The 14,608-nt window shown below is 47.2% G+C and overlaps 1 protein-coding gene across 7 annotated transcripts in view; it reads right to left on the bottom strand.

Moving 5' to 3' along the window:
- The window catches only part of LOC144480588 (talin-2), a 410,923-nt gene that overhangs the window by 222,166 nt on the left and 174,149 nt on the right, over positions 1 to 14,608 (bottom strand). For all 7 annotated transcript variants that reach the window (XM_078200210.1, XM_078200216.1, XM_078200214.1 and 4 more), the window contains 2 exons: positions 2,516 to 2,687; positions 1,123 to 1,220 (listed from right to left, as the gene is read on the bottom strand). In XM_078200210.1, coding sequence (XP_078056336.1) covers positions 1,123 to 1,220; positions 2,516 to 2,651 — 234 coding nt within the window. In that variant the 5' untranslated portion in view covers positions 2,652 to 2,687. The remainder of the gene's footprint in view (positions 1 to 1,122; positions 1,221 to 2,515; positions 2,688 to 14,608) is intronic.

Below are 14,608 nucleotides of genomic sequence, written 5' to 3'. Positions count from 1 at the left end.
GTTTAGCTCAAAGCCTTCACCTGAATAGAAAAGATACTGAAAGAAGCCAGAAATTCCAGAAAGAAGGCAGAAGATTTCAGAAGATAAAACCTGGTTGTATTTTGAGAGTGACTAAAAAATTCTATTTTTTTTGTTAATAAGTGGGAATTGTATTTATCTCGACAGCGTTCTATCAGAATAGTGTTATATTCGGCTTGTTAATGGTTTAATTAATGTGTTCACTGTTAGTTAGATAAGTAAAGTGTTACTTGTTGATTTTATAGAGAGTCTAAGAGCAGATTGTACTATCTCTCTCACACTTTTAACAGATCATAAAATAAGATATTCCTCTGAGTGGTTAGGTGTTAGCGCTCAGAGAGAGGATCAACCTCTGCTTCAGAACTGTCAGCAACTCTGTTATTATATCACATGCAAGTTCAGGATGGCAGAGGTTGAATGGGATTGGATTTGACCTTCTTGTGTCTTGCAATTTCTATGTTCACTCAAATGTGAAATGACTTGAGGGGGATAAAATGATCCAATGAGTTGCTGGCTTCTGGAATGTTCTACCTGAGGGGAAGATGGGAAGCAGATTCAACCGTAACTTTAAAAAGGGAGTTGGATAAATACTTGAAAAAGGAAAAATGTTGCGGGGCCTTGAGGCAAGAGCAGGTGGAACCAATTGGATTGTGCTTTCAAAGCGCCGGCACGGCCATGATGGAGCGAATGGCCTCCTTCTGTGTTCTATCACTCTATGATTCTATGTAAGGAAGACCAATAGCAAAACAGAAAATTCTAATAAAAGGCACTGAGGATAAACTGAACCAAGTTTCACACTGAAATGGCCACATGGATCCCCACCGCGTTCTCCCATCACCTTGTGATTGTTACAAACTCAACCCTGTCCCATCAGTGAAACTGCTCCCATTTCCACTCACATTAATCAAACATTATGTCAAACACTCACGAGGTAGAATGTTTAAAAGGAGGGTGATACTCAGAGAGTCAAAGTATCAAACAGCACAGAAAGAGGCTCTTCGGCCCATCGCGTCTGCTCCTGCTATCAAGTACCTATCTGTTCTGATCCTCAGGGAGATGAGAACTCGGCCAGAACTCACGCGATCATTGCTGCCACGGACTTACCCCATTGCGAAGCATGTAATAATCCAGAGTGCGGCCAGACTCCAGCCAAATCCCCTTCCTGGGATCATCATCAGACAGGAACAATCCATAATCAGAGGCTGCAAAACAGGAATGGAGAGTAACTGTTCTGCCTTCAATCAGCTCTTGGATCTAAGCATTTGGGATAGCTCAGTCGAAGGTGAAAAAATCAAATGTAAAAAACATCTTTGAATTTGAACATTTCCTCTTTCTCCCCCAGCAGGAATCAGATTCCAAAACCCAGCTCCAATCACAAGGCAGCCTGAAACTGACAGATGGCCCGTTCTCCTCTCTATCTCCCCCTTTCCTCCCCATCTTCCTGTGCCCATCCTGCACCTCCCCAGGCCCATTCCTCTACTCCCTGCCCGCTCCTTCTCCCCCTGCCCCGCTCCCTCCTCCCCCTGCCCCGCTCCCTCCTCTCCCTGCCCCGCTCTCTCCTCTCCCTCCTCCCCCCGCCCCGCTCCCTCCTCCCCCTGCCCCGCTCCCTCCTCCCCCTGCCCCGCTCCCTCCTCCCCCTGCCCCGCTCCCTCCTCCCCCGCTCCCTCTTCCCCTTCCCCACTCACTCCTCCGCCCCCTGCCTTGCTCCTCCACCCCTTGCCCGGCCCCTCCACTCCCCTCCCCTCCCTCCTTCCTCCTCCTCCCCCTGCCCCGCTCCCTTCTCCCCCTGCCCTGCTTCACAAAGTTCCTCAGAATTGTCCTTGAGCAGCGCGTGGGTTCAGGCCTGAGGGCCCTGACGGTTGGTGGTGAATAATGCTCTCTGAAGATATCTTATTCCAACTCCACGACAGCTGATTCACTCTCAGGTACTTATCCCAGTTTGGGTCATTTGTCTTCACACTGGTCTACATGGGCTCCAGATCACTAACACCTCCATTTTCAAATTCTCACCCTTCTCTTCAAATTCCTGCACGCCCTCACACCACGGAATCAGGAACAGTGCAGCACTGGCCCTTCGGCCCAGCAACCAGAATCTACTGGAATCTCCTCCCGTCCCACAGCTCTGGGAGAGATCTACGAGTATTCCCAGTTTCCTCTCTTCCACCAGTGACAGCCGTGCCAAGGCCCCAGTTCCGGAATTCCCTTCCCTCACCTCTCCCTCTTCAAAAATGTTCCTTAACAAACTACCTGTACCCTACCGTCCCCAAAATGGCACGCTGTGCGGTGTCAAAGTTTACCTGCTGGGCCTCTGGTCACGTGTCTGGGATCATGTGACAACATTAAAGTGTGTAATGCCAGCCGTTACTATAGTGATGCATAGGTAAACACGTTCACTTTTGCCCCTGGCACTTTATTCGAAGGAGTTTCTTTATTAAAATGAGATTGAGTAAGAGTCCTGTGTAAGAGAAGTTAAATAGTCAGTGCCCTGGGGTCTCACCTTGCCCAGTCTGAGCCTCGGGCACCCGCTCTCGGATTATGCGGCAGGCATCGTAAACCACCGTGGAAGGTTCAAATTGCATCGTCTTGACAACATTGCATTGGCGGACACAGATCTTCAGCGACAGGGCCACCATGGCAGCAAGCAGAGAGAGACCAGCCCCTCACCACACCTGGAGAAGAGAAAACCCAGAGAGTTCCTTCACTGGACAACACAAACCCATTCAGAATTCACTCACTGGACCTCAGCAGCACTAGCAACAGCACAAAACCAGAGGAAATAGCAACAGGAGTAGGCCATTCAGCCCTTCGGGTCTGCTCTGTCATTTACTAAGATCATGGCTGATTTAACACTCAGTCATTGCCCATCCCTAATTGCCCTCGAGAAGGTGGTGGCGAGCTGCCAACTGCTGCAGTGTGTATTGTATAGGTACACCCAGGGCGGCACGGTGGCACAGTGATTAGCACCCTTCGTCACAGCGCCAGGGACCCGGGTTCATTTCCCAGCTTGGGTCACTGTCTGTGTGGAGTTTGCACATTCTCTGGGTGGGTTTCCTCCGGGTGCTCCGGTTTCCTCCCACAGTTTGAAAGACGTGCTGGTTCGGGTGCATTGACCCGAATAAATGCCGGAGTGTGGCGACTGGGGGAATTTCACAGTAACTTCATTGCAGTGTTAATGTAAACCTACTTGTGATACTAATAAATAAACTTAAAACAAGGCGGCAGCTCACCATCACCTTCTCAAGGGCAACTAGGAATGGGCAATAAATGCTGACCAGCCAGCGACGCCCATGTCCCACGAATGAATAAAAAAGACATCGTGCTGTGAGGGAGGGAGTTTCAGAATTTTGTTCCACTGACGGTGAAGGAACGGCCATATATTTCCAAGTCAGGATGGTGAGTGATCTGGACGGGTTTCCAACTTTCCCATAGAATCCCTACAATGCAGAAGGAGGCCCTTCAACCCATCGAGACTGTACTGACCATCCAAAAGAGCATCTGACACAGGCCCACTCCCCACCCCGTCCTGTCCCTGTAACCCTCACATTTCCCATGTCTAATCCACTTAATCGCCACATCTCTGGACACTAAGGGTCAATTTAGCATGGCCAATCCAACTAACCTACACATCTTTGGTTTGTGGGAGGAAACCAGAGCACCCAGAGGAAACCCACGCAGACACGGGGAGAACGTGCAGACTCCATACAGAGTCACCTGAGGTTGGAATTGGGACCCTGGCGTTGTGAGGCAGCCGTGCTAACCACCATGCCACCGTCTCAGTTACCATGATGTGGTTACCAGTTACCATGAACAGCCCAGCCCTGCCTCCTCCGGCCTCTTGGTGTTAAAGCCTATGGTTCCTTCACCAACTCTGCTTTGGAACTCGGGCTGAAATCTGTGCCCCAGAGGGGTGGGATCTTTAACAAGGATCTCGCTTGGTGGCGCGCAAAGGCTGGGAGGCCCTGGAAGGTCAAACTGAACAAGGCCATTGAGGGAGCAGCGAACAAAGGCCTCAGGGCCAGAGGCAGGGAAATAAACAGGACTCTCTCCATGTCTGGGCAGAAGGACTGCCGCTTTGTCAGAAAATTCATCCTGGTTAATTACTGACACAATACCCTGAATAAAACAGAAAATCATGTCAAATACAGTGATAAAGGTTGATACTGATCCTTCAGGAAAGAGACTCACCGGACTGTCAGGAATGTTGCTGCGCTGGATTGATGTAAACTGCTGTAATCTATTGTCTGCATTCATCAAATCATATCATTTCTCAAAAGCTGAGCGTGGCGTGTCAGAAGGCAGAGAGAGTGAATGAATCAGTGTGACAGTGAATGTTGCTGATTCAGCATTTCCATCACTGAACTTCACTGAGTGACAGAGGCTGGAGAAAGCAGCAATATCACACACACTGACATCTCCAGTCAGCTACTAAACACCCTGACCACTTCACGGTGACCCGCGTGTGAATGGGGTGGGAGCTTCGTCATTCAAAAACAGGCTCAGAAATACTTCTCATTCCAGATTAGACGCCAGAGGAACAGGCTGATCGTTTCACTACAACACAAGTCACTTTGCACAAAAACCTTCCAAAATGAATTTAAAATCAATGCACAACCTCCGGTCTCAGTGAGGAGAACTCTCACCTCCGGGTCAGAGGTCGTGGGTTCAGCTCCAACTGCAGAGACTTAAGCATTGGATCCAGGCAGACATTTACAGCATACTACTGAGGGAACACCACACTGTCAGAGGGTCAGTACTGAGGGAGTGCCGCACTGTCGGAGGGTCAGTACTGAGAGAGTGCGGCACTGTCAGAGGGTCAGTACTGAGGGAGTGCGGCACTGTCAGAGGGTCAGCACTGGGGGAGTGCTGCACTGTCAGAGGGTCAGTACTGAGGGAGTGCCGCACTGTAAGAGGATCAGTACTGAGGGAGTGCCGCACTGTCGGAGGGTCAGTACTGAGAGAGTGTGGCACTGTAAGAGGGTCAGTACTGAGGGAGTGCCGCACTGTCAGAGGGTCAGTACTGAGGGAGTGCGGCACTGTCAGAGGGTCAGTACTGAGGGAGTGCCGCACTGTCAGAGGGTCAGTACTGAGGAAGTGCCGCACTGTCAGAGGGTCAGTACTGAGGGAGTGCCGCACTGTCAGAGGGTCAGTACTGAGGGAGTGCGGCACTGTCAGAGGGTCAGTACTGAGGGAGTGCCGCACTGTCAGAGGGTCAGTACTGAGGAAGTGCCGCACTGTCAGAGGGTCAATACTGAGGGAGTGCTCATGATAAGTTCTCAAAATAACCCTGTTGTGTGATTGGTAAACAGAGCCACATCAGTGCCTGGGGTGGCCGCCGGTACTTGTGACAATAGCCAGACTTCTATCTGCTCGAGTTCTGTAAGGATTCTCCACCTATCGATGGTGAGTACCTGTGTCACATTTTCAGACAGGCTTACCTTTGATGAAATGGATCAACAGTACAGTGTTTTCATTCATTAATTTACAGGATGCGGGCATTACTGGTCAGCCAGCATTTCATTTCCCCTCACACTGTGGCGGTGAGCTAACTTCTTGAACCACTGCAGTCTGTAAGTGGTAGGTACACCCACAGTGCGGATAGGGAAGGAGTGCCAGAATGTTGACCCAGCGCAGTGAAGGAAAGGCGATATATTTCCATGTCAGGATTCTGAGTTACTTGGAGTGGAACCTCCAGATGATGGTGTTCCCATGTATCTGCTGTCCTTCTAGACAGCAGTGGTTGTTGGTTTGGAAGGTGCTGTCAAAGGAACCTTGGTGAGTCGCTGCAGTGCATCTTGTAGATGGTACATACGGCTGCCATTGTGCGTTGGTGGCGGAGAGAATGGATGTTTGTGGATGGGATAGCAACCAAGTGGGGCTGCTTTGTCCTGGATAATGCCAAGTTTCTTGAGTGTTGTTGGAGCTGCACCCATCCAGGCAAGTGGAGAATATTCCATCACACTCCCAACTTATGCCTTGGAGATGTTGTGGAGATGCCGGCGTTGGACTGGGGTAAACACAGCAAGAAGTCTCACAACACCAGGTTAAAGTCCAACAGGTTTATTTGGTAGCAAAAGCCACTAGCTTTCGGAGCGCTGTCCCTTCATCAGGTGAGTGGGAGTTCTGTTCACAAACAGGGCATATAAAGACACAAACTCAATTTACAAAATAATGGTTGGAATGCGAGTCTTTACAGGTAATCAAGTCTTAAAGGTACAGACAATGTGAGTGGAGAGAGGGTTAAGCACAGGCTAAAGAGATGTATGTGTATTGTCTCCAGCCAGGACAGTTAGTGAGATTCTGCAAGCCCAGGCAAGTGGTGGGGGTTACAGATAGTATGACATGAACCCAGATCCTGGTTGAGGCCGTCCTCATGTGTGCGGAACTTGGCTATCAGTCTCTGCTCAGCGACTCTGCGTTGTCGTGTGTCGTGAAGGCCGCCTTGGAGAACGCTTACCCGAAGATCAGAGGCTGAATGCCCGTAACTGCTGAAGTGTTCCCCAACAGGAAGAGAACACTCTTGCCTGGTGATTGTCGAGCGGTGTCCATTCATCTGTTGTCGTAGCGTCTGCATGGACTCCCCAATATACCATGCCTCGGGACATCCTTTCCTGCAGCGTATCAGGTAGACAACGCTGGCCGAGTTGCAAGTGTATGTACCGTGTACCTGGACACAGGATCTGCTCGGATGAGGAGGATCGCAACAGAGACCTCCAGGCGATGAAAGATGCCCTCATAAGAACAGGATATGGCACTCGACTCATCGATCGACAGTTCTGATGCGCCACAACGAAAAACCGCACCGACCTCCTCAGAAGACACGACGGACAGACTACCCTTCGTCGTCCAGTACTTCCCCAGAGCGGAGAAGCTACGACATCTTCTCCGGAGCCTTCAACATGTCATTGATGAAGATAAACATCTCGCCAAGGCCATCCCCACACCCCCAATTCTTGCCTTCAAACAACCGCACAACCTCAAACAGACCACTGTCCGCAGCAAACTATCCAGCCTTCAGGAGAACAGTGACCACAACACCACACAACCCTGCCACAGCAACCTCTGCAAGATGAGCCGGATCATCAACACGGATGCCATCATCTCACGTGAGAACACCATCCACCAGGTACACGGTACATACACTTGCAACTCGGTCAACGTTGTCTACCTGATACGCTGCAGGAAAGGATGTCCCGAGGCATGGTACATTGGGGAGACCATGCAGACATTACGACAACGGATGAATGAACACCGCTCGACAATCACCAGGCAAGAGTGTTCTCTTCCTGTTGGGGAACACTTCAGCGGTCACGGGCATTCGGCCTCTGATTTTATGGGTCAGCGTTCTCCAAGGCAGCCTTCACGACACATAATGCAGACTCGCTGAGCAGAGACTGATAGCCAAGTTCCACACACATGAGGACGCCCTCAACCGGGATCTTGGGTTCATATCACACAATCCTCACGACTTGCCTGGGCTTGCAAAATCTCACTAACTGTCCTGGCTGGAGACAATACACATCTCTTTGACATGTGCTTAACGCTCTCTCCACTCACATTGTCTGTACCTTTAAGACTTGATTACCTGTAAAGACTCGCATTCCAACCATTATTTTGTAAATTGAGTTTGTGTCTTTCTCTGCCCTGTTTGTGAACAGAACTCCCACTCACCTGATGAAGGGGGAGCGCTCCGAAAGCTAATGGCTTGGGCTACCAAATAAACCTGTTGGACTTTAACCTGGTGTTGTGAGACTTCTTATTGTAGATGTTGGACAGGTTTTGGAGAGTCAGGAGGTGAGTTACTCGCCACAGAATTCCCAGCCTCTGACCTGCTCTGGTTGTATCAGTATTCATACGGATGGGTCCGGTTCAGTTTCTGGTCAATGGTGGTGTATGTCCCCCTCACTGTGTGGGTCCTGGGAAGGACTGAAGAATTAAGAAGTAAAGGAATGTGGATGGCCACACACACGCCTCAGGCAGAAACTGCCTTTGTGCCTCGAGGCTAGGATTTGAAATAATTAGTGTCAAACTCACACATGTCTGAGTGTAAGACAGGCCAGTGTTTGCAATCAGGAATATAAAAGGATTGAAATAACAATTAGGGTTCTTATCGATTGGCTCTTTTGAACATAGTTCCTGCAGACTTGGAGCCCACATGCAATTTCACAAGTTGCATCTGGAGCTAACACAGGCTAACACAGTGCATGGCTTTTGCAAAGCAGACCGGATCTATAAAAACATTGGGTCCAAAATAAAAGCAAAATACTGTGGATGCTGGAAAACTACAACAAAAACAGAAACTGCTGGAAAAACTCAGCAGGTCTGGCAGTGTCTGTGGAGAGAGAAACCGAGTTAACGTTTCGAGTGCTCTCTCTCTCTCTCTCTCCACAGATGCTGCCAGACCTGCTGAGTTTATCCAACACTTACTGTTTTTATTTTATAAATGTTGGCTTCAAAACTGGTTGTGAAGTGTGAAAAACAGAGAAGCAGTGAAAAATGTGATAGGGATTGTAACCGGCTGTGGTAAAGACAGAAACATTGAACCTAAGCTTCCTGGATCCTCATGGTCAGAAGTCTCATAACACCAGGTTGAAGTCCAACAGGTTCATTTAGAATCACGAGCTTTCGGAGCGCTGGACCACTCACCTGATGAAGGAGCAGCGCTCTGAAAGCTCGTGCTACCAAATAAACCTGTTGGACTTTAACCTGGTGTTGTGAGACTTCTTACTGTGCTTACCCCAGTCCAACGCCGGCATCTCCACATCATGGATATTCATGGATAGGGACAAGTAAGACTTGTTGCTCCTTCAGCGACTACATCACAAGTTAACAGATGTGTACGGCAGGCAGTTCCTCTAACGTGCTGAACCAGCTTTATCACCAGGGCCTTTGTTACTCTGAACACATGCTGGCCATTTCTTACTGAGCAACCGTAGTGCAGCTAGTTCACTTAGTATGACTTAGTATCGTTGACAGAATCTTTCCCAACACTGATCCTGACATTTCCTGACCAGTCTTGCCAGGGAGTGAGACACATTTAATTACCAGGGAGCTGGATGGACTGGTGTTAAATTCTGGACTGTTGCCACAACTTAATGAGGGGTTTCAACAGCCAATGTGGAAAGGCAATATTCTCTCTAATGTTTATATCCTCAACCAAAACCTCATCCTTGACCTTGTGCCTTTAAGATGCCAGTTAATGATAGGGCCACAGACTGAAGCCTTGGTTCAAGCAGCAACAGCTCAAGACTATCAATACGCACAGATCCAAAGGCCTAGACTTTAATGACCATTTCCATGTGGACAGTTGCACAAGACCTGAAAGTTGCTCATGTATCTGAACACGCAAAGGGTCTAAACTGCTGTATGTGAACACGCAAAGCACCTAAACTGCTGTATCTGAACACGCAAAGCACCTAAACTGCTGTATCTGAACACGCAAAGTGTCTAAACTGCTGTATCTGAACACGCAAAGCATCTAAACTGCTGTATCTGAACACGCAAAGCATCTAAACTGCTGTATCTGAACACGCAAAGCATCTAAACTGCTGTATCAGAACACGCAAACCGTCTAAACCGCTGTATCTGAACACGCAAAGCGTCTATACTGCTGTATCTGAACACGCAAAGCATCTAAACTGCTGTATCTGAACACGCAAAGCGTCTAAACTGCTGTATCTGAACACGCAAAGCACCTAAACTGCTGTATCTGAACACGCAAAGCACCTAAACTGCTGTATCTGAACACGCAAAGCATCTAAACTGCTGTATCTGAACACGCAAAGCGTCTAAACTGCTGTATCTGAACACGCAAAGAATCTAAACTGCTGTATCTGAACACGCAAAGCATCTAAACTGCTGTATCTGAACACGCAAAGCATCTAAACTGCTGTATCTGAACACGCAAAGTGTCTAAACTGCTGTATCTGAACACGCAAAGCACCTAAACTGCTGTATCTGAACACGCAAAGCACCTAAACTGCTGTATCTGAACACGCAAAGCACCTAAACTGCTGTATCTGAACACGCAAAGCACCTAAACTGCTGTATCTGAACACGCAAAGCACCTAAACTGCTGTATCTGAACACGCAAAGCATCTAAACTGCTGTATCTGAACACGCAAAGTGTCTAAACTGCTGTATCTGAACACGCAAAGCGTCTAAACTGCTGTATCTAAACACGCAAAGCATCTAAACTGCTGTATCTGAACACGCAAAGTGTCTAAACTGCTGTATCTGAACACGCAAAGCACCTAAACTGCTGTATCTGAACACGCAAAGCATCTAAACTGCTGTATCTGAACACGCAAAGTGTCTAAACTGCTGTATCTGAACACGCAAAGCGTCTATACTGCTGTACCTAAACACGCAAAGCGTCTAAACTGCTGTATCTGAACACGCAAAGTGTCTAAACTGCTGTATCTGAATTAAGTTGCCACTGAGCTGGAAAGGAGGAGTCCGATTAGCCTGATCCTGCCTTCCACATGGCACATGGCAGATGGAGTTTAATCCGGACAAATGTGAGGTAATGCATTTTGGAAGGTTTAATACAGACAGGAAATATACAGTAAATGGCAGAACCCTTAAGAGTATTGATAGGCAGAGGGATCTGGGTGTACAGATACACAGGTCACTGAAAGTGGCAATGCAGGTGGAGAAGGTAGTCAAGAAGGCATACGGCATGCTTGCATTCATCGGCCGGGGTATTGAGTTTAAAAATTGGCAAGTCATGTTGCAGCTTTACAGAACCTTAGTTAGGCTGCACTTGGAATATAGTGTTCAATTCTGGTCGCCACACTACCAGAAGGATGTAGAGGCTTTGGAGAGGGTACAGAAAAGATTTACCAGGATGTTGCCTGGTATGGAGGGCATTAGCTATGAGAAGAGGCTGGAGAAACTTGGTTTGTTCTCACTGGAACGACGGAGGTTGAGGGGCGACCTGATAGAAGTCTACAAGATTATGAGAGGCATGGACAGAGTAGATAGTCAGAAGCTTTTCCCAGTGTGGAAGAGTCAATTACTGGGGGGGCACAGGTTTAAGGTGCGAGGGGCAATGTTTAAAGGAGATGTACGAGGCAGATTTTTTACACAGAGAGTAGTGGGTGCCTGGAGCTCGTTGCTGGGGGAAGTAGTGGAAGCGGATACGTTAGTGAATTTTAAGGGGCGTCTTGACAAATACATGAATAGGATGGGAATAGAGGGATATGGTCCCTGGAAGCGTAGGGGGTTTTAGTTCAGTCAGGCAGCATGGTCGGTGCAGGCTTGGAGGGCCAAAGGGCCTGTTCCTGTGCTGTAATTTTCTTTGTTCTTTGTTCCCCCCATATCCCATGATCCCTTTAACAACAAGAGCTATATCCAATTGCTTCTAGATATCACACAATGTTTTGGCCACAACTGTAGGCTGATCCATCCGGTTTCAATTCTTTTTGTTTTCTTTGCAGCAGTTGGATACATCTGAATGTCGCGTTCAGCCATTTAAGAGGGTATTTAAAAGCCAACAACATTGCTGTAGGTCAGACCGGGTAAGGACAGCAGATTTCCTTCCCTAAAGAACATTAGGGAACCAGATGGGTTTCCCAGACACGGTAGCACAGTGGGGGCAGCACGGTAGCACAGTGGGGGCAGCACGGTAGCACAGTGGTTAGCACGGTAGCACAGTGGTTAGCACTGCTGCTTCACAGCTCCAGGGACCTGCGTTCAATTCCCGGCTTGGGTCACTGTCTGTGTGGAGTTTGCATATTCTCCTTGTGTCTGCGTGGGTTTCCTCCGGGTGCTCCGGTTTCCTCCCACAGTCCAAAGATGTGCGGGTTAGGTTGATTGACCATTCTAAATTGCCCCTTAGTGTCCTGAGATGCGTAGGTTAGAGGGATTAGCAGGATAAATGTATGGGCTTGTAGGGATAGGGCCTGGGGTGGGATTGTGGTCGGTGCAGACTCGATGGGCCGAATGGCCTCTTTCTGTGCTGTAGGGTTTCTATTCTATGATTTCTATGACAATCGACAATGGTTTCATGGTCAAAAATTAAGACATTAAATTCCAACATCTGCCGCAGTGGGATTTGAACCTGGGTCCCCAGAGCATGACCCTAGGTCTCTGGATTACGAGTGAAGGATAAAACCATTTGACCACTGCCTCCCCTCAAGTAGTGTTGATCCCTAGAGCCATGTTGTAGGTGAACTAGAAGCTAACAACCGTTGCTTTCGCCAGCAAGACTAACTCCTAACTTGGGAGATAGAAAGAAATGATTCCATTTTCAAACACACTCAGTTAGAATTTGCTTGTAAAACATGTTTCTAATTTCATTATTTGCACAATCGTTAATAACTGACTCAGTTTTCCTTCTTATCTGTTAATGTGTTGTTGAATTTAGATTTTCTCAGTAAAGCACAATAAAAAACAAACACTGGATTCAAAATCTGAATTTTAGGCAAACTAAAAACTGTACAAATGAATGGCTCACTTGGAAATAATTTTACTGGAATTGTTGAATGAGAGAAGTCCAAAGTTCACTTTCTATCATCCCACTAACCACATAATACAATGATTCTTGACCAAACGTAGTTGGTCAGACCTCAAACAATGGTGAAACAGAGTTCAGGAATGAGATAGAGAATCTGGTGAATTGGTGTGGCAACAATAATCTCTCCCTCAATGCCAGTAAAATGAAGGAGATTGTCATCGACTTCAGGAAACGTAGAGGAGAACATGCTCCTGTCTACATCAATGGGGATGAAGTAGAAAGGGTCGAGAGCTTCAAGGTTTTAGGTGTCCAGATCACCAACCTGTCCTGGTCCCACCATGCTGACACTATAGTTAAGAAAGCCCACCAATGCCTCTACTTTCTCAAAAGACTAAGGAAATTTGGCATGTCAGCTACCACTCTCACCAACTTTTACAGATGCACCATAGAAAGCATTCTTTCTGGTTGTACCACAGCTTGGTATGGCCCCTGCTCTGCCCAAGACCACAAGAAACTACAAAAGGTCGTGTAGCCCAATCCATCACACAAACCAGCCTCCCATCCATTCACTCGGTCTACACTTCCCACTGCCTTGGCAAAGCAGCCAGCATAATTAAGGACCCCATGCACTCCAGACATACTCTCTTCCACCTTCTTCCGTCGGGAAAAAGATACAAAAGGCTGAGGTCACGTTGGGTGGAAATTAGAAATACTAAGGAGAAAAAGTCACTGATAGGCGTAGTCTATTGGCCACCAAATAATAACATCATGGTGGGGCGAGAAATAAACAGAGAAATAACTGATGCATGTAAAAATGGTCTAGCAATTATCATGGGGGATTTTAATCTACATAGCAATTGGTCAAACCAGGTCGGTCAAGGCAGCCTTGAGGAGGAGTTCATAGAATGTATCCATGATAGCTTCCTTGAACAGTATGTAATGGAACCTACGAGGGAGCAAGCTATCCTAGATCTGGTCCTGTGTAATGAGACAGGAATAATTAATGATCTCACAGTTAGGGATCCTCTCGGAAGAAATGATCACAGTATGGTTGAATTTAAAATACAGATGGAGCGTGAGAAGGTAAAATCCAATACCAGTGTCTTGTGCTTAAACCAAGGAGATTATAAAGGGATGAGGGAGGAGTTGGCTAAGGTAGACTGGGAGCAAAAACTTTATGGTGGGACAATTGAGGAACAGTGGAGGACTTTCAAAGTGATCTTTCACAGTGCTCAGCAAAAGTATATACCAGTGATAAGGAAGGACTGTAGAAAAAGAGATAATCAGCCATGGATATCTAAGGAAATAAAGGAGGGGATCAAATTGAAAGAAAATGCACACAAAGTGGCAAAGATTAGTGGGAACCTCGAGGATTGGGAAATCTTTAAAGATCAACAGAAAGCCACGAAAAAAGCTCTAAAGATAAGATGGATTATGAGAGTGAACTAGCTCAGAATATAAAAACAGATAGCAAAAGTTTCTACAAATATATAAAATGAAAAAGAGTGGCTAAAATAAACATTGGTGCTTTAGAGGATGAGAAGGAGGATGTAATAACTGGAAATGAGAAAATGGCTGAGGCAGTGAACAGGTATTTTGTGTCGGTCTTCACAGAAGAAGACACAAATAACAGGCCAAAAATTAATGACAGGAAGGCTAGGGCAGGTGAGGATCTAGAAACTATCATTGGGCAAGCTAATGGGGCTAAAAGTAGACAAGTCTCCTGGTCCTGATGGAATGCATCCTAGGGTACTAAAAGAGATGGCGGGGGAAATAGCAAATGCACTCGTGGTAATTTACCAAAATTCGCTGGACTCTGGGGTGGTTCCCGCAGATTGGAAAACAGCAAATGTGACGCCACTGTTTAAAAAAGTAGGTAGACAAAAGGTGGGTAATTATCGGCCGGTTAGCTTAACTTCTGCAGTAGAGAAAATGCTTGAATTTATCATCAAGGCAGAAATAGCAAGACATTTGGATATAATTTGTCCCACTGGTAAGACGCAGCATGGGTTCATGAAGGGCAGGTCATGTTTGACTAATTTGGTGGAATTCTTTGAGAACATTACATGTACAGTGGACAATGGGGAACCTGTGGATGTGGTGTATCTGGATTCCCAGAAGGCATTTGACAAG

Source organism: Mustelus asterias, chromosome 29 (genome assembly GCF_964213995.1).
Source record: "Mustelus asterias chromosome 29, sMusAst1.hap1.1, whole genome shotgun sequence".
In the NCBI taxonomy this organism is placed as follows: Eukaryota; Metazoa; Chordata; class Chondrichthyes; order Carcharhiniformes; family Triakidae; genus Mustelus; species Mustelus asterias.
Note: the sequence above shows the minus strand (reverse complement) of the source record. Positions and strands in the feature narration are given on the sequence as shown.